Source organism: Jaculus jaculus, chromosome 7 (assembly GCF_020740685.1).
Source record: "Jaculus jaculus isolate mJacJac1 chromosome 7, mJacJac1.mat.Y.cur, whole genome shotgun sequence".
Lineage (NCBI taxonomy): Eukaryota > Metazoa > Chordata > Mammalia > Rodentia > Dipodidae > Jaculus > Jaculus jaculus.
In genome coordinates this window covers 117,543,226-117,567,410 of record NC_059108.1, presented here as the reverse complement: position 1 = coordinate 117,567,410, position 24,185 = coordinate 117,543,226, and the positions used below count along the sequence as shown (strand labels likewise).

Here is a 24,185-nt window from a genome sequence, read left to right as displayed (position 1 = left end):
GTTACTTTGAATTGGGTGAGTTACACTGGGGACTAGTGTTAACATTGAAAAAGACTGATGTGGCAAAAGTATGTGGAAGAGGTAAATTGGAATACAATTTGGTTCCCCAGATTTTAAAGGTTGTTGAACGCTGTAGTTATGGAGGTGAAGAAAAGGGGATAAGGAGAGGAAAATGTGGAAATAAGATTGAAAAGAGGAAGCATGGGCTGAGAGGTGGTTCAGCAGTTAAGGTGCTTACCTGTAAAACCCAATGACCAAAGTATGATTCCCTAGAACCCACATAAAGCCAAATGTGCAAAGTGGAACATGCATCTGGAATTCTTTTGCAGTGGATAGAGGCCCTGGCATGCCCCTTCTCTTCCTTTCCCTTCCCCTCCCTCCTCTTCCCTTCCCTTTCCCTCCTGTCGCCTCCCCTCCTCCTCTCTTCCCTTCCTCCCCTTTGCCTCTCCTCTTCTCTCCTCTCCCCTCCCTCTCCTCCCCTTCTCTTCTCTTCCTGTCTCTCTTTCTGTCTGCTTGCAAATAAAAAAATGAAATATTTTTTATAAATGTATATTTACTTATTTATTTGTGAGAGAGAGAAAGGGGCAGATAGAGCGAAAGAGAGAAATGGGCATGTCAGGGCCTCCAGCCACTGCAAATGAGCTCCAGATGCTTGTGCCCCCTTGTGCATCTGGCTTATATGGATCCTGGGGAATTGAACCGTGGTCCTTAAGCTTCACAGGCAAACACATTAACTACTAAGCTATTACCCCAGCCCTGAAATATTTTTGAAAAATTAAAAAGTCAGTATGCATTCTTTGGTGGTGTGGGTTTTTAACTATTCTTTCCCAGTGATGTTTCTTTAGCAACACACCCTGATATGGAAGGTGCAGGTAGAACTTTCAATCCAAAACTCTCTGACCAGATCAGAAGGTCAACCTCACCTAACTGAGTGATGAAGGGAATTACTTCCTTGGTGCACTATTGGTTTGTCCCCTTTTCTTTTCTTTCTTTCTTTTTTTTTTTTTTTTTCAAGGTAGGGTCTTACTCTGGTCCAGGCTGACCTGGAATTAACAGAAAGCCTCTACATTTGTATCTACTCATCCCCACATTTTGAAATTTTGATGTCCTATTTTATATTTTTCCATATTGTCTATCTCAGCATATTAACATACCTATTATTTTAATAGTTTTGTGTTTTAGTTTGTTTGCTAGGCATAAATTGATTACAGTGTTGGGGCATTCTGAGTGTGTGGATTTACTCTTATCAACAGTTTTTTTTTTTTTTTTAAATCTTCCAGTGTTTTCTTTTGACAGCATCTTCCTTTCAGCTTAAAGAACTTTTAGCATTTCTTGTAGGACAGACCAGGTGGTTGTAAATTCAGCCCCTTTTGTTTGTCTGAGAATGTCTTTAACTCTTTTTTATTTCTGGAGAAAAGCTTTCCTGGATATAGCCTTTTTTATTAGTAGTTTTGTTCTATTTATTTCCAGTATGTGAAAAACAAATCTCTTCCTGATATTTCTTGCCTATGAGGTTTATATTGAGGGTAGGCAATTGTGGTACTAATCTTTTTCTTTCTCTCTTCCTGCTATTTCAGTAATCTCCTCATATTTAACCTTTCTGAGAACTGTATCATATTATAACTTGGGATACACTTGGGTGAATGGAATTGATCATGCTGACCTTTGCCATTTCTGTACTAGTATATTAGTATAATTTTTGCATTTGTAAAGCTTTGTGTTATGGTCTTTTGGAGTAAGCTTACCCATGGCAGTCTTGAGTCTACTAACCTAATATTTGCTGTCTTAATTCTGTCCTAAAGATCCCCCATGCTTCCTCCAATCCTTTGTATGCTCTGCTCTGACTGTATTTTCCATTAGCCCTTGATTGAGCTTATGGATTATTTCTTCTGTTAAATCTATTTATGTCTTCTACTGTTTCTTAGAAAGTTCAATTCATGTATTTTTCAGCTCAAAGATTACTATTATTAGTTTTTAAATTACTTCAATATTTCTCTTAAGCTTCTTTGATATAATACTGAATTGTTTCTCTGTGTTTCCTTGAAACCTGTTCAGTTTCCTTAAAGGCATTTTAAAATTCTATGAGTTTGTAGCTGTTGATTGTCAGTTGTTGGTGTTTAGTTTTGTCTACTAGGTATGGACATTGTTGCCTGAAAGTTCTTGACGCTTGTTGCCATACAATGATGTCTGGGCATTGAAGGATGAGCTGTAAGTTCCAGTTGTCATAATCTAGTTTTGTTTTTACTTGTCCTAGAGATTCTAAGCAGACTGTTTGTTTTCTCTGAGTCTGTGGTCATTGCTGCATTTCAGCACTAATGGGACCCTAAGCTCAGGCTTATCACAAGTCCATGGGTGGAGCACTATAGGGTACCATAGGCCCAAGTTTAATACTGGCTTATGCATTAGAATGGACTAGAAGGGAAGGATGCCTATAAAAGGGTAGGCGTTCTGTGTAGGGCTGGAGTAAGTCCAGAGACCTCATCTCAGGTTATTGATCTTTGATCAGAATCCACAGAATTCCATCTCATGCTGTACTTCATAGTGGAGGAGCTGACCGAAAGCTCTCATAAAGTACAACATTTACCTATACTTTGTTTCCCACAACAATAACTCCTCTGTGTTTCTTTTGGCATGCAGGCAACTTGGAATAGGCCTTTTTTTAAAAAAGAAAAATAGGCATCCAATGGGGATGAGCCTCATTGCCAAGTTCAAATATATATGAAGGACCTGAAATTTAGTGGGACTGAGAGGTGAGTGTAGACTCAGAAAGGGCTCTTTGGAAAAGTTTAGAAAGCAATTTGGGAAGAACCAGCTGTGTTTTTTTGGCCTGTGTCCCTAGCTAACTACCTGGAAAAAAAAGTTACCTTACTCCCAGTCCATATCACTGACATAGGCCTAGACCTTCTGCCTTAGGACTGGGTCCAAGGGCTCTGAAGGGCTTGGTTTTACCATGGAAGGCCTGTTTCAAGTTTCTAAATCTTAGGCCTACATTTATTCTCCAGCTCTTCCTAAAAGTAGAAGAAATGTTACTGTACACTGACCTTCCTAGAGTTGGTGGAGATGTCCTGAGAAAGTCATTCCTTTCTGTTTCCTTAATGTGTCTTTTCTTACTAACCTAAAACTAAGTAGTGTGATCTCTTGCCTGGTGTCCTTAGCTCTTGCAGTGGTGGTTTTGGTGTGAATAGATATTTAACTTGATATTTCTGTGGGAGACGTCACTCTCCTGCCACCTTGGTTTGCCTCTGTGTGGAAATTTGTTATACTCAAAGGTAGTAATAAGACATCTCACAAATGCAACATATTAGAAGCCTTTTAGAAAGCTAAAACAATAGACAGCTCTATAATGTTGACTGACATGTTATAACAACTGGGCATTATGTCAAACAGTAATTATTACAGAATATCTTATTAACCACTAAAACATTCATTCTTTTTAAAGCATTCATTCTCCCTCATTTCTCTTTTCTGAAAACATCTGATTGCATGTTTTAGATGATTCTTCTATCACAAATTAGTTTATATTTCTGTTTTGTTTTCCTTTCTTTCTCTCTCTCTCTCTTTTTTTTTTTTTTTTTTTTTTTTGTTTTTTTAAGGTATGGTCTCACTCTAGCTCAGGCTGACCTGGAATTTACTATGTAGTCTCAGGATGGTCTAAACTCACAGTGATCCCCCTACCTCTGCCTCCCAAGTGCTGGGATGAAAGGGGTGCACCACCACGCCCGGCCTGTTTTTTCTTTCTTAAATGGAAATTCATCCCCTGGAATGGGGATGTTAAGTCTAAGTCAGTGATTACTTCTAATTGTTTTGTTTCTATATATGAATTTTCAAAAATTTAAAGACCCAGTTGAGAAATTTAATACTGTCTTTCTCCCTAGTTTTAACAAAATACCACTTACCTTAAAAGTTATCCTGCTCTGGTAACCATATCCCCAAGTAGGAGCAGAAAAGCTGATTAAGCATTTATAATGTAATAGCTTTCTGTTGTGACGGTCAAATGATTTAGACTCAGAGGAAGACACCAAATCATTTACCCAAAGTGATATGGCTTATCCAAGGCAATTTTTATGCAAGTGTGTATAAAACTGAGCATATTCCCTTCTTCTCCTGCTCCCCTCCCCTTTCTTAACTGTAAGTCAACATATCAGAAAAATAATCTTTAATTGCTTCATAAACCTGGCACTGTATTATTTCCATGGAATATGGGGATTTGGCTGACGAAACTGTAAAATGAAGTGGCTCATACTTTGTTTCAAGGTGTAATTTTTGAAATTCTTGGAGGTGGAAGGATGGGCATGATCACACAGCTTCACTGTTGCAGTCCTTTCACATTGCTGGCAGAAGTCGCCCGACCAAGAGCAGCTTGTGGGAAAAAAAGGGTTTATTTTGGCTTATGGACTCGAGGGGGAAGCTCCATGATGGCAGGGGAAAACGATGGCATGAGCAGAGGGTAGCATCACTCCCTGGCCAACATAATGTGGACAATAGCAACTGGAGAGTGTGCCAAACACTGGCATGGGGAACTGGCTGTAACACCCATAAGCCTCCCCCCCAACAATACACTGCCTCCAGGAGGTGTTAATTCCCAAATCTCCATCAGCTGGGAACCTAGCATTCAGAACACCTAAGTTTATGGGGGACACCTGACTCAAACCACCACCTTCGGTAGCTATTCTGTTTATTTGTGGAATGTTTGTGGAAGTGCTGTAGTTGCTAAACACGGTGTTTACTGGGAATTGCAGTGAGTCAAGTGCTGTCTGCTTTGCAAAAGCTCTTCCTGCTAATCAGGAAGTGAATGAGGTTTGGATTGTTTGATGGAAGATTGGATGCATATTCAGTTTAGTTGAACATTTACACTTTGAAAAAATTTTGCCATAGCATGTCTGAATTAGTAGCTTTAGTAGTCCCAGAGAGTAGTTAGAATTGGGTAACAGTCATTCCCATTCATGGTCCTGTGTATGTAATCACAATGGTCATCAGCTGTCTTTACTCTTATAATGACTGGATCAAAACCCTTCTCTGCACCATAGAGAAGACATTATATATATATGTTAATTCTACTAACTTCAGACCTTCTCAAAATTTTATATCAGCTTTTAATTCCATGCCTGTTTATCTACACACATTTTCAAAATGGAACCCTTTAATTTGTTCTGATGTTCTGTCAAAAAATATTTATAACCAAAGAAGTACTCCAAAAGCTGGCAGGTATAAACAGTAGGAAGGAACATGCATTTCTAAGCAAGATCATTAATTCCTGGCAAATTTAAAATTGATTAGGCTTCACTCAGGAGGACAAGGCTGGAGAAAAATTTTAATCATGAGGCTAGAATTTCTTAGTAAAAGTATAATTTAGCATCATCTGATCCTTTATAAAATTTTGAATCACCACTCTCATGGTGGACCATGTGATATAGAGTAGAGATGGTCCCAGAGTTTATGATGATTGTTCTGAAGGTAAAATTTCCCAAGAGAATACCAGGTGCCAGGCAGTCTAGGCAGAGCTTAGTATCCATTAACCTCTGTCAGTTTATAAAGACATTTCTGTCATACTAGTCACTGATTTAGCCAATTTTATTTTATTTTTACCTTAGCCATTTGTTCTCTATTCATGATTTCTTCTCTTTCAGCTCTTCTTTATGCAACTATTTTTGGAAATGTCACCACAATTTTCCAGCAAATGTATGCCAACACCAACCGATACCACGAAATGCTGAATAATGTTCGGGACTTTCTGAAACTCTATCAGGTCCCCAAAGGCCTTAGTGAACGAGTCATGGATTATATTGTTTCAACATGGTCCATGTCAAAAGGCATCGACACAGAGAAGGTATGGTTCATGGCTACCATTATTGATATTCTGTTTAACTACATGTTAGATGCATGCAACTTTCTCACACAATTGCTTCATAAATGCTACTCTGTGTTATGTGACACTTCAATTCATCATATTTATTGAGTGATTAATTATCATTAATCATTAAGCATCAATTAGTACCAGTTATGATATTCAATTGAGAAAATTCAGTTCTTGAAAACAACTTATGACTGTCCCCAGAACACCTCATTGCCACTAAAAAATATGTCAGATTGTCCTTAATTCATGACGGCTGTCATTTCTCCTGGTATATCTTGATTTCTCCTTTGAATCTTTCCATGTTAGAATTAGGAAGAAACTTCTCTGCTATAAATGAAACATTTATGTGTCTTCTATTCTATCTTATCTTGAAATTTCTCCCCCTTTTCACATATATTAGAAAATATCTTGCAGTTCTTAATTTTCCCTCTGGGTCTTACACATACATAGGAAAAGGATTACTTTCCTCGTCTAGTCATCCATTATTTCTAATTTCTTCCTTGGCTTCTCATGTACCTGCTTTTAAAAAAATGTTTATTATTATTATTATTAACAACATATTTCATATGGATAATCATGTGTTGGTACCCTCTTTTCCCTCATCCCAGCCCCATTTTGTTGGGGACGCTCTTCAGTGGGGCTGTAGGTATTCCTAGTGGTGGTGTGGTTTATGCATTTAAGTTTTTTTCCACTTGTCTTTTCATTGTTTTTTGTTTTGTTTTGTTTTTCGAGGTAGGGTCTCACTCTAGCCCAGGCTGACCTGGAATTCACTATGGAGTCTCAGGGTGGCCTTGGTAGGGTCTCACTCTAGCCCAGGCTGACCTGGAATTCACTATGGAGTCTCAGGGTGGCCTTGAACTCAACGCAGTCTTCCTACCTCTGCCTCCCGGGTGCTGGGATTAAAGGCGTGTGCCACCACGCCCGGCTTGAAGTATTTTTTCATTGTTTTTTGTTTTGTTTTGCCATTTGTCTTTTATTTGGGCAAAGAAGTATCTAAAATCTTCCTTACAACAGGTAAAATAAATTGTTTTTAAAGATTTTACTTTCTATACCCATCTGATCCACATAAAATATAGTGGATTATAAATATAGGGTGGCACTATAGCAGGCAAATGGCAAAATACCTCCCTTGTCATTTTCAACAAATTTATTTTTAACCTTATGGTGTTGACTTATGTCTGTTTTTTTAAGACCTGCTCAACAAGTATATTTTGATACCAAACAAAAATCACAGATGGTCAAAGTAGATGTTTGTGTAGGGGAATTACAAAGCACAAGTAAGTAATTTCAAGCTGGAGCGGGTGTGTGAGGACAGAGGTTCGAGGAGCATTGATAAATGGATATGAAATCTAAGGGCTGATCCACAGCGGGCAGAGGGAGTGGACACAAGAAACCCAGATAGCTACATGGCGGATCAATTTCCTAGTAAATGGTCACCTGGATTGTTACATATGAGCACAGAAGAAAAAGAAATGCCAACTACATTTCTACAGAATTTGATTAATACATACCTGAGTTAATATGTGGTTAGTGGGGAAGGGATCCAAAGAAAAAAAAATCAAAGACTTATTAAGGCAACAAAAAGATAAAATGAAAAAAAATAATCTCTGGGCTGGAGTGATGGCTCAGCAGTTAAGGCACTTGCCTACAAAGCCCAAGGATGCAGGTTTGATTCTCCAGTACCCACATAAAGCCATATGCACAAAGTGGCACATGCATCTGGAATTCGTTTAGAGTGGATAGAGGCCCTGGCATGCTCAATATTTCTCTCTCTCTCTCAAATGAATAATTTTTTTAAAAAAATGCTATAAATGATGTTGAGGAAAGGGACATTTTATTCATTGTTGGTGGGAAAGTAAATGAGTGCAACTGCTCTGGGGTATAGTACAGAGGTTCCAAAGACTGAAAGAAAATCAACCATAAGATTTGGAGTTCCTACTTCTCAGTATGTACGAAATAAGATGGAGTCACTAAATCAAAGAGAGGCTTGCATTCCTGTGTTTGCTGTGGCATTATTTACAACGGCCGGCATATGAAATCAATCTGAGGTGCCCATTAAGGAATGAAACAGAGAGAGAAAATAGCTATATACAAATAACGGCATGCTACTCAGGCATGAAAAGAATGAAATCCTGCCATGTGTACAAGATGGAGGAGTAGAATGACATTATGTTAAGTGACATAAGTCAGTCTTAGAAAGACAAATGTATTATGTTTTATCTCATATAGAAAAGCTTTAAAAATTCAATTTGAATGCAGAGTAATAATTATTAGAGAATGGGAAGGCCAGGGAAGGTGAAGGAAAGTTTTAGGGAGATTTGGTAATGGTCCTAAAACACACATAGATTTATTCAGAACAATAGGAAAAACAGATTTAAGTTACTGTGGTAGGTATACAAGTTCTGTGAATATACAAAACAGTCCATGATTATCGATTTCTTTTAGCCCATTAGCAAGATCCTCACCTAGATGCAGAATAATTAGGGTGCTACTATAAGTGGAGAGAAGAAAAGACAAATACCAGATTTGTGGCTTACAAAAGAGTTATAGGGATTCCCAGTAATTATATCCTCCATGAGTCTGAATTTTAAAATGCTACTAAGACTATATACCATATGCTATCCTAAACACAAAGAAAATACAGACATCCACTTCTTTAAGTAGAGAATGTAAAACAGAATACTCAAACACCTACCTGTTAGTCACTCAGTTACTTAAAAAGCAAATTGTATATATAACATATAACTTTAAAATATAATCATAAAATGTTAAGATATTGACAGAAAGGAAAGAGAGGGAATAAAATCTGAAAACTAGAATTCACTGAAGATGAGAGGTGAATATAAATCAAAGGACAGGTTGGAAAAATTGGAACTGGCATATTATTTAATATGATAACAAATCTTATTTCATTCATGCATACCACAGTAAAAATTAAAAGACCAGGAAGCCATTTTCAGAAGGAGATAGATCATGCCCAATCTTAGCAAAGTCTATGTTGCCTGGCTCTATTGTATAATTCTGAAAGGGGTGTAAATCAGAATATCATTTTGGAGAGGAAACTTGACAAAGATATGTGGGGAGGGTAACCTAGTCTTTTCCCCCTTTTCTTTCTACATTAATTCCCAGTGGAATCATTCTATCTCATAACTTTTAAAAATATATGCACACACATGTGTATGGTTATATCAAATTTGTTTCACATATAGGCTCTCTTTTCTAAACGCCTTTCATGCCCAGTGAACCTGTTCAAAATTAGAGATTCCCTTGATCTTCAAAAACCTGTTCTACAGACAATCTTTTCCAGTTAATTAATTAAATGAAACCTCACCCTTTATATGTTTAGACAAAATTCCCTACATTTAAATCCTCATGAAATCTTTGTGGACCTACCTACAGTTCTCATCACCTCTGTTGCCGTCACCTGGTCCAGGTCATTATCATGTCTCAGAGTTATTGTCATACTTACCTGTGTTCCCATATTTATCCCTTATAGTCTATTATCCACACAGCAGTAATGAGCCTATACAGTTTTGTTATAAAGATTTTTATTTTTTGATCAATCAGTCAGTCTTTTATTTATTTAATCAAGCATATATTAATTTTTGTTGCTGGTATTTGCTAATAGTAATATTGAAATTGTTGAATGTAAGCATAGAAATAATAAAAAGAAATGCTGATGATAATGGTCACATAATTTTATGATTATCTCAATCTGAGAATTATGGATGCACCTTAGGGTACAACTTCAGTAAACGTCTCCTGAGTTTTACAGTGACTCAGAATGTAATGTGCCATTCCTCTACTCCTCAGCAAGCAAAGGGCTTTGTCATTCCATGTATTTCTGATTGCACATTCCACTGGTAGTTTCTTTCAAGTATTTGATTAGTAGAAAAAGTTTTCAAATTTGAATTCCTATAAATCAAAAAACAAATGCCATCAAATTATGCTCAAAATCTATTTTAATGTTTCTATTCTATGTCAGTTCTAAAACAGCTATGTATTTTCCAATTCTATGTACAATGGAATTTAATGATGCATTACAGCTAATTAGAGAAAAAACCTTCGCTCCAATTACTGCGATTTCCTTCTGGCGTTTCCACATATTTAGTTTTATAGATTTTTGAATTTAGCTTTAACTCTTTAATTTACTTGTGGCAAATTAATCACTCTGATTTAATTCAATCTCAACTTGCCTTACGTTAATGCTGTGTCTAATACAGCTGTAGTGTTTAAATCTATAGTCATGTGGCAGTTGTAACATTTCTATTATGAAAGTTTGTTTTAAACAAAAATTGAATGGTGCCAAGGTTAATTTTATGTGGTTTACAATATTTTACTATTAGTTATTTTAGATTCTTTTTAAATTTAATAAACAAATCCATCCCTTGTGCTTTGCTACTTGTAAACATCCCATGTACTTAAAAGACTGAGAAATGGGTAGGACGAGAGAGGATTTATAGATGGAAGAGAAGATTAAGGGAAAACATAGAAAGGGTGATGATTAAAGTTCAAGACACCTACTCTGCAGTTTGAAATAACTTTGCTAGGAAATAATGTAAATGAAATAAATGGTTTAGAGTTTTTTTTGTTTTTTTTTTTTTTTACGATTTTTACTACCATGCAAAAATGTATAACTTGTATAAAGTTGAATAGACCACATCATTCTAGATTTTTTTTCAAGCCTGGTTTATAGGATAAAGCCTCAGAACTTATATCTTTTTAATTTGCAATTCTTTTTCCCCCTAACATTCAACTATGAAAAGCTCTTTGGTCATAAGTTTTGCTTATGCATTTTATACGAACATACAATTCTATAGGAATTTGCTATTAAATAACATAGTTTGAGAAATTTTTTGCAAAACATTTTGGTAGAATTATGCCTTCATAACTTAAACAGGAGATGTTGAATGTTTTCAAATCTTTAAGTTTTTTAACCAACTAGATCACATATCCCCTTCATTTCTTCTAAGCAAAGTAATAAATTAATATTTTCCACTACTAGCTAATAAAAATTGTTTATCAGCTTACTTTTATATTTTTAAAAAATTGATTTAAAAAAACCTATTTAACAAGTTGCCAAAATGATATTAGGTTAGAAACATACATGGAAATATTTGTGTCTTTCTGTAATATTGGAATTTGTTGAATGACAATAAATTCATGAACTATATAGGGTTTGTTGGCTGTCATTTGCCTAGTGGTCCTGCTATCCCATGGTAGCTGATATTTGGCAAACACAGGTTCTTTCATTCTAAATGTTACTGCCAACATGAATTCTCAGATCATGCCTTACAATCACCCAGTAATTTTATTATCTATCTATCTATCTATCTATCTATCTATCTGTCTGTCTGTCTGTCTGTCTGTCTGTCTGTCTATCTATCTATCTATCTATCTATCTATCTATCTATCTATCTATCTATCTATCTAACATCAATCAATCTATCTATCTAGCACTGTCTGTCAATCATCTATGCATCTATTTATCTGGCTATAGAATAGCTACAAAAAGTTTTAGAAGCCACTGCAGGGCTTAAGGAGTTCAAAGAGGCCTTACTGGGGACAGAGATAGCAAGCTGATACAGATACAAGCCAGCTTCAGGGGGATGTGGGGTCCAGAGTGGAGCCTGACCTGTGGGTTGAGCAGAGCTGCAGAGGTGAAGTGCAGGATGGGCTCCATGCACTAGTGGATGAACTGATAGGTAAAACTACATTAGGTAAGTCAGCAGTGGGGAAGAAGCTGAGCTGAAGCCCCTGGCAGTGTCTGGAGTTCTTTACCTGTTGGTCCCCTGATGCACACACCAGGTTGTCAGATGACAGGCATATGGGGGTCATGCATGCCTATAACCCCAGTCCCATAGGATGCAGAGATCCGTGAATGGATAGAGTTTGTGAAACACACACACACACACATGCACACACACATTAGGATGTGGATTCTAGCAAAGTAGGAAAACTGTTTTAGACTGTGGACACAATCTGGTGACATTCTTCTCTTTTGGCAGAAGCTAGTTCTCTGTTAGTTAACACATTACTAAGACGTAACTACTATTCTGTTCTGCTTTTTTTTTTTTTTTTTTGTCACCATAGCTACTAGGCCAAAGTTAGCTTTGTTCCATGATGATGATGATGATGATGAGATGTTCATGCTATGCCAGGTAGAAAATGACTATTTTAAACCATCCTTCAAGACGAGGTCTGGCAAGTATGCTGTGCTCAAGTTATCACATAGATATATCATGTACATATAATAAATCACCGTGGGTTGGTCTGAAGATGCATTAGGAGTTCTCCTTGCATCAAAAGAGGTAACCATTATCCTAGTACAGTCCACATTTACAGATCATAGATAAAACACTGTGGTAATCTTCTGTCTGGACATTTTAAAGGAATGCTGTTATGTGGCAGCATCCTTACTAGAAGATACATGTGATAGTATGAGGTTCTGGTGATATGTTATATGACAGTTTAAGGAATATGAACATTCTGTTTGGCAAAGAGAAGACTCGGGGACAGCACAAGAGGTTCTTTGAGGTAAGGAATGTGTTTAAAGACTAGAACTGTCTGTTTCAGAAGAACATTCATCTTTGCTAGTAAAGCATCTAGGGATATAGGTAGCTAGAGAAGCTTCAGGTCCCCGTGTTTCTGGGACCATTTTATTTACTTTTTAATTTTGCCATGATTTAACTTTAGGTGATATTTTAATTTTACTTTATAACTTTTTATTGTAACTATATGTGACTTAACAAGACATTAGCATAGACATCTAAGTAGCAAACATGAGGAAAACCCCCACATCTACAAATTTCTCATAAACTATAAGGACAACCACATGGGTAGCAAGCACTATTTTCTTACTCTTTGAGTGGCATTGAGTAGCACTGTCTTTTAAAAAAGAGATGAAAGTGGAACATCAATATGAACCTTTATTTAGGTGAATAAAATATTTCTATATACACTGAACACAAGTATGTAAATATACTTCAGACACTAGAGAAGAGTTGTCATGAATAAATCTGCCTACAGACAGTATCATACTACAAGTAGGTATTTGTATCTAGCCTATCATTTTGTTCTGAGCTGCCTTGATTGATCTGCTTTCTGACTGTTACTGGAACGAGTTTATTGTGATGGCTATTGAAACCCCTATTTTTGAATGAGATCTTGAGCTTTTCTCACAATCTTTGGAGTTTTTTTTAGATGAAGGTAGGATTGTGCAGATGGTTGGAGTTTATGAACTGTGTTTTATAAAAGATGCTTCCCTTTATGGGATTATCTGTTATTATTGTCATTATTTGACTGTGCTGTTATTTATTATTTTTCTTCGAGGATTTTGTGGCATCCTTCTGTGTACCCACTCTCCCATCTCATTCTTGGTTTTTAGGATAATGAATAAAAGATGCCTGTTCTTGGCACAGGGTGATTGCTTTTGATTTTGTATTCATTTTTGTTTTATGAAAATCTATATTTAGTTTCTTTGCTAGTTGTGCCAAATAACCATGGGCATCTCTGTCTGGCACAGCAGAAGACTGCAAGAAGGTGAAGAATGTAGTGAATAGACTAAAAGGATGAAAAAAAAACTACTATGTAAGAAAATGATTCCCCTGGTTGCATAGTTAATCATTGCTCTGGGGCCCTCCTGTGTATGGTTTTGGCATCAAGGAGAGGGCCATGTGGAGGAACAACTTTATAGCTTTCTCTGTACTTGGCTTATTGTGAGCTTGGATTTTTCTTGAACCCTTCAGTTAACCTCCTATTTGCTCACATTAGTATTACTTTCAGTTCTTATTTAAATATATTTTATTTATTTATTTATGAGAGAGAGAGTGTGTGTGAGAATACCAGAGTTTTGCCACTGCTAAAGACTCCAGGTAAAAGCACCACTTTGTACACTGGGCTTTACATGGGGGCCAGGTTACTGAATCTGGGCTGGTGGGATTTGCAAGCAAGGGCCTTTAACCACTGAGCAAATTCTCCAGCCCCCTATCCTCAGCTCATTTCTTCTTAAAACTTTATTGAACAAGTTTTTACTATTCATTTCTTCAGGGGCATATATGATGATAGAAGTTATCAATTAAGGAAGGATCTATACAGCATTAAATTTTATGAGTAGGAAAATATCCTTTAAAATTTGCATCTATTTAAAAGACGTTGTGGGCTGGAGAGATGGCTTAGTGGTTAAGCGCTTGCCTGTGAAGCCTAAGGACCCCGGTTCGAGGCTCGGTTCCCCAGGACCCACATTAGCCAGATGCGCAAGGGGGTGCACACGTCTGGAGTTTGTTTGCAGAGGCTGGAAACCCTGGCGCACCCATTCTCTCTCCCTCTATCTGTCTTTCTCTCTGTGTCTGTTGCTCTCAAATAAATAAATTAATTAATTAAAAAATGTAAAAGACTTTGTATGGCTGGGTTTTGGCATCATTGCTGAGGAGTGATAAATAGAAACAAACATAATGCTGCTCTTCTGTCTCTTAGAGTTAATGGGAGAGGAAAACATGGTATGGAGGGCTCCATAAGGTTTGAGAAAAGGGGAGTGAATCTGATTCTGTTTGGAAGAATGTCGATTAAAAGAAGTGACAAAAAAAAAAAGAAACAATAGAAATGGGGCAACAAAGCTTGTTAGAAATGGAAACTTTTCACATTTTTATTACACTAAAACTCAAGTTACCCATGTGCTGATAGGTCTGAAGATGGTAAAGAACAGAAAGGAGAAAAATTAAGGCCTCTGTTAGCTACTAATAAATCGTCAGTTACCTAATGTGAACTAACTGCTTTTGACGTATACATTCCATGTGTCCTCAAATAATTTCAACTATTTTTTTCATGTTAATTAAAAGTCTTACTATAGGGACTAGGGTCCAGCAGTTAAGAGTTCTTTCTGCACAGGGATGAGGGCCTGAGAGGGTCTGAGACTGCCGGAGTTTGATTCTCTAGGCAATGACTATGCATTTCTGACCCCAGTTCTGCAGAGGGATGGAGACCAGAGAATCTCTGGGCTCCTTGAAAGGGAAAAGATTAAAACAGTGAAAGAGAATAGCTCTGGGTGAAGTGTGAGACTGCCTCAAGGAAAAAAGGCAGATAAACGAAAAAGGGAGGTCTCCTCTTACCTCTGCATGAATGCAGCAGGGACATATGCATTTTCATACACACATTTGTTCGTGTACTACCCAAACATTGCATCATCCACTACACCACTCATCATCTGCACACATGCTCCCCCAATAAACTACTCAAAACCAATAATAAGCATAACCGGTACAGGGGCATATTGGTGATCGAATCTGATGTGAGTCAGCACACATCTGTTTAGACTATGCTAAGCATCTGTTGACCACTTGCCTTAGAGGGCATTTACCACCACTTTCATTCAGTGTGTTCTGAGGGCACAGTCCACTCAAAGTAGCTGTGGGGGAAGTGTCAGGAGTGTTTGTGACCAGAGGACTTGGTTATTGCCTCTCTCAAGATGAATAAACATTAGAAGAAAGTTGCCACAATCCTTTTTAAAAATTAATGTGTGCTGGCCTTAAATGTGCTTCTTCAGGCAAAACCCTCACAGTTATGTAACCATTTTTATTCCTAAAAATGATAATTTAATGGAAACAGATGATTGTTATATAAAATTAGAAATAAGAGCTAAAAAAAGAAAATACATTAAATCTCTTATAATCCCACCATTTATAGAACTGTATTTGGCACATTTAGTCTGTGTGACTTTGTGGACATCTGCTTGGTTTATAAATATATGTAGGTTGAGTCCCCCTTGTCTGAAATACTTGAGATTGGAAAGTTTTTGGACTTGAGTATATTTGAGATTTTGGAATATTTGCATATACATAATGAGATATCTTGGGAGTGGAACCTAAGTCTACATGTTATATTCATTTTTACTTCATATGCCTGCTATACACATAGCCTAATGGTGATTTTATACACTGTTTGAGTGGTCCTATATCTTAACTGTAACCCACCTTGAGGTCAAGTTCAATTTTTCACTTATTTAATCATGTTCCATTTTTTAAAAATTTTGTGGCATTTAAAATTTTATTTTAGAATTAAAGGTTCTCAATGTGTATTATATAAATGTCTGTGTTCTTCTTTAAGTGTATATCTAAATATATATCATACTCTTGTTATTGTATAATTAAGACATCTTGCAATTATATTCAAATAGGCAAAAAATGTGGTTTCCTAGGTCATAAGGTGTGACTTTTTTTTGTAATTATTTGTTCTGAAAGACCAAACAAAACCAATATAAAGTTGCACACATCGTTTTTTTTAGAATAACAATGTTAACACTAAGTATTGGTCTTCTTTTAGTCTTCGAGAAATGATTGGTTAGACCAATGATATTAGCACATTTAATTTTCTATTCTTTCCAGCAGATACATACTGCAATTGATGTCACTTAATACTACAGAAGCTAGCTTTTAAGAGTAAATAACTTACCTTAGACCACAAATAATGAAAGTCGCAATTGATCAGGTCTGTTTTGCTGGACCCGTGTTTATAACCACTCTTCCTATTGGGTGACTTTTCTCAGGGAGATGAACAAAATTCTATTCACCCCAGATACAGACCAAAGAAAGTAATTCTACCAAACTCTAGTTTGGTGAAGCAATGGTTCTACTTACAGGAGTGTGGATGAATCAAAGGCAGCTACAGACTGAAAATCCACCCCAGCATATATTATGACTCATGGATGCTGGATTTCTTGGGGCTCTCTGTCCATCTTACAGAAAGCTCCACCAGAGAGTTGCCTCTCCCCAACATTTGTTCTCATGTAGCCTTATTGCTGGTGTGTGTGTGTGTGTGTGTGTGTGTGTGTGTGTGTGTGTGCTGTGACTGGTGACTCTCTGAGCTCTCTGACCCTTGTAACTTTAGTAGACTTCCCAAGTCTCATGAGCATCCCCTCTCCCTCCAGGAGGGAATGTTTCAATTTAGGGGACATAGCTTCACAGACATTTCTCCATGCAATTGATATCTAGTAGACAAGTATATCTTTATTTTTAGCATATCTTTATGGTGCTTTAATTGAACAATTATTTTAATATTTTTATTCTTCTAATTAAGTTTTCTTTAAATTTGGCACCCACATCCTGTAGCCCAGTAAATAAATAGATGTTTGATTGGCATCACACCTCGTAATCTCAGTGTTAAACTGTGCAGCAAAGACTTAACTGAAAACATGGCTGCTTAGTGAGATATGACTGGCTTGTGAGATGTCAGAGATCTAGCACATGGGTTTCTAAGGAAGAACCAGAAGTTCCACTTAGAAACCAGTATGTATTCCACAGTTTGGCAGTTAAGCAGAGGGCCTGATGGTGGGATAAGATGGATAAGATCCTGCATCTGCCGCATGGAGTCTGGGCTTCAGTATGGAATCTGGGTTTCCAGTCCATTAGTTTCCCATTCTGGCTGACACCTTCTGTCAAATGACTAGTCAAACTTGGTCTGAGAATGTGTTTTTTTTCATAATTTTTTTTCCCTAAGAACTCTAAGGTTAAAATATAAGTGTACTAATTGAGGTGATTTTTGTGAGAAATAGTAGTTTCTTCTGAAAATATTAGTTTCCTAGGAAAAATCAGAAGGTAGGGTTTACATGAATAGTTTAATATTCTAACCCTTGTAACAAACTATATTTTAGTAATTAATGAGGAGTTAATGGGAAGCAGCCCTCTAGGGGAAACAAGTCTCTATTGAAAGAAAAAACTCAGTCCAGTCACCAAGCTGCACCCAGCTTTTTCAATTAAGATTTCCCCTTGTCTTTTGACATAATTAAAAGTTTCAGTGCATCCAGAGACTAGTAGCTATTTTTTCTTCAGGGTAGTTTGCAAAGTAATAAATCAGTGGTCACACAATTTTAACATATGTTAATAATGTGCAATTCAGTAAGACACAGAGCACAGTATGATTAGAAATAGTTCACTACTCAATCCTTCTCAACACAGTTGAGTATTAATCTTCCGTATGATAAGGATGCAAGCCAAAAACAGCACTTCAAGGTTTTACTGTCAAAGATATCATACCATGAAGCATTTAAATTTTGATTAGAATAATTTTAACACTGACTTATTATTATTAAGGAAAAATATGGAAACTTCTTCAAAAGCACAAGATTATTGTACTGCTAAATGAATGTGGAGGCCTGACAGAAAGTTTAGAAAGTAATTCACAATACTTAGGGAGATGCTGATACATTGGTTGATATTTGCTGTGAAATATCAACTTCCCTGTTTTGGAATTCAATAGGGAATGTCCTTGAATAGATTCAAGGCATTATTCATTCTCTGGGATGATGATAGTGGCTGTAAAATCATTCTTGCCACGTAGGACTTTCAGTCCATCAGGGCTGAGAAAATGAACCCTTTCTCTCTTAGATCTGTTGGTGCCGTTTTGATGATCACACCAGGAGTCACTAGCTTCTAGGTGTGCAGCATTTGGAAGAATGTAGCCCTAGAGTCAGAGGGTGTATAGCTGCAGAGAATGCTCACTTTCTCAGTGTTACATATTCTTCCATTCAGGCTATGATGATAAATATTCTATGTGGTTTAGTCCACATTTTAAAGGTAAGAAAGAGGAATTATCCAAGAAGACAAAGCTAATAATTGCTGAGTCATTTTGATTCTTAGGGCTTTGACTCTACAGTCCATGCTCAGGACTCTAAAACACTCACTTAACCCATACCTAGTGGGTTCCACCCACTGCATCAAACACTGGAGATGAAGCTATGAGAAATAAAGCCATGCCTTTGCTATTATGGAACTTACACTTTATACTGATACTTTCCAGTGTACTGGGAGAGACAAAGGAAAATAATTGTGTTAAAAGTATTTTCCATTTTCTCTGGCAAACTTTGAGTGTTGGTGCAGTGTTGACATTTGAGTTAACAGAGAAGATTCTTTGTTAACTTTCTTTTTCTTCCTTTGCATAGAAAAGAATGGTTTTCACAACACTGGGGTTGAAGGAAGTACACTATTCAAAGCATATTGTACTTTGTAATATGTGGAAATCTGTAAACCCTTATGGACATATTGTAATTATGTGATCTTTGGTTACTATTTTGCAAGTATTCTGAAGCTAAGTAGTAGCTATGGTTGCAATAATTTTAGTTTCTGTTTTAATTCATAAAATGTATGTAATTTTATTGAACTGAAATGATACAATTGCAGCCAGGAATAATGAAGCTTTGAAGCTTGGTGAGCTTATGTAGACTAACTTGGAATTAATATTAGATTAATATTATCATTTTCCAATATTGGGAAACATTCTTGTTTGTGTATTAGTATTGTATTTAGATAAAGGTGTTTTTATTTGTCTAATTAATATGGAACAGTTAAAATATATGTGCAAATTATACTATCTTGAATTCCCTTAAGAAATTAAGTTCTCTTAAAAACTTATCTTAATGAGCTGCTGGCTGAAAGCCATGGGATCTTAGGCCAGCATTCATACAGTACCTGATCAGGAAGCAGCCGTGAAGTATTAACAGTGGTCCTGTCACCAAGCCTGCCAGGTGGGAAGCCACAACACAGCAGGAAGGCCTGGCTTTATATTTAGTAGAATTCTGCAATTTGTTTTAAGGAAGTTATTATAACAAAATCTCCCTCCAAACCTTTATTAGCTTTTTTAGGGCTGCTATCAAATATTCAGTAGTAGCAAAGATAAAACACAGTGAGCAAATAAACAAAAAACTCCATCAGTCTAAGTTTTCTTTCTTGACAATTTATTTTTTAAGGTATTTTCTAGATCAGAAGAGCTGATAGGAAAACCAAAATATTAATGTATGAATATTTCAGTCTTTTTTTTCTTTCTAATGAAACATGTGATTAGAGATTATCACATAATAAACTGACTTTATTGGTATGAGAACATTATTGTCAATATATCAATTATTTCATAGAGGTAAAATTTCCAGTTCACTATGGCTTGTACCCATGGGCTCAACTTAAAAAGTATTTTAAAAAGCCTTTAAATAGTTATTTAAATATTTTCCTTAAGGTCTTTGTAATAATACTATCTACTATATCATTTAAGGCAGTACTTTGATAACACTACATGAACTTGGATGTGTACTCGTTAATCCCAGTTGTAACTCTATAGCATAGAAAGGCAATTGGCCATTCATTTAACTACCACCTTGTGTATGTGTTATATCAGTTCCCATGCCAGCTCATATGTGTGGCCACACATATGTGTGGGTGCACATGTATGTGTGTACATAAGAGAGGAGGCCAGAGGTTGACACTGAGTTTCATCCTCAGCATGTTCATTTTTTTATAGGTGCATGTATGTGTGTATGTGTTTAGGCATGTGTGTGTGGAGGCCAGAAGTCAACACTAGGGTCTTCCTCAGTTACTCTCAACTTTATCCTTTGAGACAGAATCTCCCACTGAATTTAGAGCTCACCAATTGGAATAGGCTAGCATACCAGTGAGCCCCAGTGGTTCCCTGCCTCTGCCTTCCTAATGCTGCAATTACAGACACACACCACCATGCCCACCATTTCACATGAGGTCTGTGCTTCTTAATTCAGGTCCTTATGGATGCAAGGCAAGCCCTTTACCCTTTGAACCATCTTCCCAGTCCTAAGAATAACCTCTTTAAAAAATTCATTTGGATATAGGTGTATTATATTTTGTTATGGTAGTTTCAAACATTTTTTGTTTTCCTTCCCCACTTCTTTCTCCCTCCTCCCCTATTGTGCCCTCCCTCCAACTTAGTCTCCTTATTGCTTTCTTACTACATGGTTCCATTTGTTCTTCCTCACTTCCTGTCCCCTCTTGTTCACCTCAAGGTCTTCCATCTCAAATCATAGCCCGTACGAAGTCTCATATCCCCTTATTTACATATAGACATGTAGACATTAAAAGTTAGGACATAATATACAAAACCTAACTTTTCCTTAGGATCATTCAGATTTGTATTGACTATTACACAAAGTTCTAGGTATTACATAAAATTAAAATCAGTAAGCAATGAGATAGTAAAACACACATGAGCACATGCACATCTAGGTAAAGAACTGAACACAATAGAGGTGCCCAGGACCTGGAGTGTCATTGTTACTGAACTTGGTCATATTAAGCTTTCTATTCTCTTGACAGTTGAATTTAAAAGAGAAATGCAGCAGTCTGATAAAGGGAGTAAACACATTTGTCCAAGGAGTTTTATATAGATTTTTCTTGGCATTGATTCTTAAAAGGACACTGTTATATGATTTTTTTTTTTTTTACTTGACAGCAGTAGAACATATTGGTTAAGACTAGGGATTAGCATACTTTTCTATAAAGGACAAGATAGTAAATATGTGAGGCCTTGTGGACCATATGGTATTTGTCACATCTACTCAACTCTGCCAAAGAAGCATGAGAAGAGCTATGGACAGTCCATCAATAAATGAACATTGCTGCATGCCAGTGCAACCTCTTTATGGACATGGTAATTTGATTTCTGTATGCTTTCATGGACTGTAAAGTGTTATTTTTCTTGGATGTTTTTCAAGTATTCAAAATTATGAAAACCCTTTTTAATGCTATGCCAAGGCAAATATATCCAGGGGGCAGACCAGATTTGACTACCAAGCTGCAGTTTCCTGGCCTTTAATTCAAATCTCTAGTCGCATGGTCAGATTTCCATCTTATTCAACATATACTATTTGCACCATCTTGAAGGTCTTTATTTGCTTACCCTTGAACTTTTTTCACAGAGCTTATCACAACTTAAAGCTTTATATATAGTTTGTTATGTTCTTATCAACTACTCCATATAGTCCTGGATTTTTGCCTCTTCCATTCACTGTTGAGTAGTTAACACCTAGAATTGTGCTTGGTAAGTGGTAGCCATGCAGTGAATTTTATTCTGTCTGTGGATAGAATCCTCGAGTACTAAAGGATAAGTTTAGAGGCCAATATTGTATAAAGTGCACTGAATTTCTAGTTGGGATACCTCAAAATGACATTATAGCCATGAGGGGGAAAGATAAAGTTTTTAGGCACTCCCACATTTAGATGACAAGCTGATGAAGAAGGACCTGAAAGAAGGACACTCAGGAGTAGCTGGTGAGATAAGGTAAGAAGCAAAATTACTTGGTTGAATGGAAGCCAAGATAGAAAATAAAAAACTGCCTTGAAGTCTCCTAAAAGATGAATAAAATATAATATAAAAAATCCCTCTTGGACTTTGCTTCTAGGTTGCTGGTGGACTTGATGAAAGCAGATTCACTAGGGCAATGGAAATAAATGGAAGTCTGGAGTTAAAGAGTAATGTGACATCATTGAGAAAGTGCGATTTCATCATAGAAATGAACAGATTAACCTTTGATAATGGCACCAGGTGAATCTAAAAATAACTCCAAACATATGTGAAGTTTTTATATATAACAGAGATGGGAAATTTAGGATTTGTGGGAAAGCTGAGCCCATTCAAGAAATATTATTGAGATTAATGCTTATCCATATGGGATGAAATTCCATTTGATTTTTTCTTTTATGGTATATAAATCAAGTCTTGATTGTGCAACTCAAATATTAAAACAATAACATTTTTAAAGACATGTGGAAAACCCTAGAGTTAATAAAGAACAACAAAGGTGTCAAACAGCCAAGGTAACCTTGAGAATAAAGAAGAAAATAGGGGCTGGAGAGATGGTTTAGAGGTTATGGCACTTGTATTTGAAGCCTAAGGACTCATGTTCAAATCTTCAGGTCCCATGTAAGCCAAATGCACAATGTGATGCAAGTATGCAAGGTTGCACATGTGCACAAGATGGCGCATGCATCTGGAATTGGATTACAATGGCTGTAATCCCAGGCATGCCAATTCTCTCTTTCATTCTCTTTCTGGTAAAAAAACAAAACAAAACATGAAAATGAAAGAAAATAACAGGATATATGACAAAGTAATGATAATTGGCACTGGGATAATAAAAGACATATAAAACAGTGGACAAAACAGAGATCTCAGAAATAAGCCCAACCATACATAGTTAGCTAGACTTTTACAAAAGCACCAAAAAGCTAGATGTGGTAGTACATACCTTTAATCCCAGCACTCAAGAGGCAGAGGTACGAGGATCGCTATGAGTTCGAGGCCACCCTGAGATTGCATAGTGAATTCCAGGTCAGCCTGGGCCAGAGTGAGACCACATCTTGAAAAACAAAACAAAACAAACAAAGAAGGCATGGACCACAAAAGCACACAATGGGGAAATGAGAGTTTCTTCAATACATTGTATTGTGGAATGTCACACCCCTATTCAAAGACATGAACTTGGACTCTTTCATATACTATGTATTGAGATCAACTCAAAATGGATTAAACATTTAAACATATGACCTAAAATTATAAAGCTATCCCAGAATAAAACACAGAGGGAAAGCTTAGCATTGGTGTTGATAATGATGTCTTGGATATGATGTCACAAAAGCACAGGTGGAAAGTGGGTGGCCATACATTGCATGACAAAGGTTGTGCCCAGAAAGGTGGGCAATAAATGAAAGGAATTTAGAAAATTTGAAAGATATTTGCATTTTACATATCTAATGAAAGATTCATGTTCCATATATATATATATATATATATATATTTCGTATAACTTGATAACAAAACCTACAAACTATTCAAAACTCAGCAAAGGATTTGAATATATATTTCTCTAAAGAAGTCATAAAAATGCCAATGTATCAAGTATATGAAAAGTTCTCAATCACCAGGGAAATTCAAGTCAAAATTAAAATATGTTATCTTCCTTCTATTACGATAGCTTTTATGTCAGTAAAAAATAAACAAAAATAACTAAAGCAATTCCCAAATAGAGCAAGTGTTGCCAAGGGTATGAGGAAACTGGCTCCCTGCATACTTACTGTTGTAGGTCTGTGAGGTGGTGTGGTATGGTTGCCAGGGAAATCAGTATGAAGGGTTTCCTAAAACAATATAAGAGCAGGACTACTGGCTGGGGTGGTGGCACACAATATTAGTTCTAGGACTCAAGAAGGTGAGACAAGAGGATCATGTGTTCAAAGTTATCCTGGGTTACATAGTGATTTCAAGGGTATTCCAGGTTACTTCATGAGACCCTGTCTTGAACCGATAGGGGAAAAATAAATAGAACTTTCATGTGAACGAACAATAACACTGATGGGTATTGACCCAAATAAATTAAAGTCGGGATCTTAAAGACATAGTTATACTTGTATGATCATTGCAGCAATAGTCACAGAAATCATGATTAGGAAACAAATGAAATCTCCATCAGTGGGTAAAAGGTTTAAGAAAGTTTGATAAATGGATTCATCAGGACATTACTCAGCTATAAAAAGAATGAGATCCTGTC

General features: G+C 36.5%; 1 protein-coding gene across 2 annotated transcripts in view; it reads left to right on the top strand.

The window, feature by feature from the left end:
• Window positions 1-24,185, top strand: part of Kcnh5 (potassium voltage-gated channel subfamily H member 5) — a 307,625-nt gene that overhangs the window by 189,164 nt on the left and 94,276 nt on the right. For both annotated transcript variants that reach the window (XM_045154767.1, XM_045154768.1), the window contains one exon: window positions 5,628-5,827. In XM_045154767.1, coding sequence (XP_045010702.1) covers window positions 5,628-5,827 — 200 coding nt within the window. The remainder of the gene's footprint in view (window positions 1-5,627; window positions 5,828-24,185) is intronic.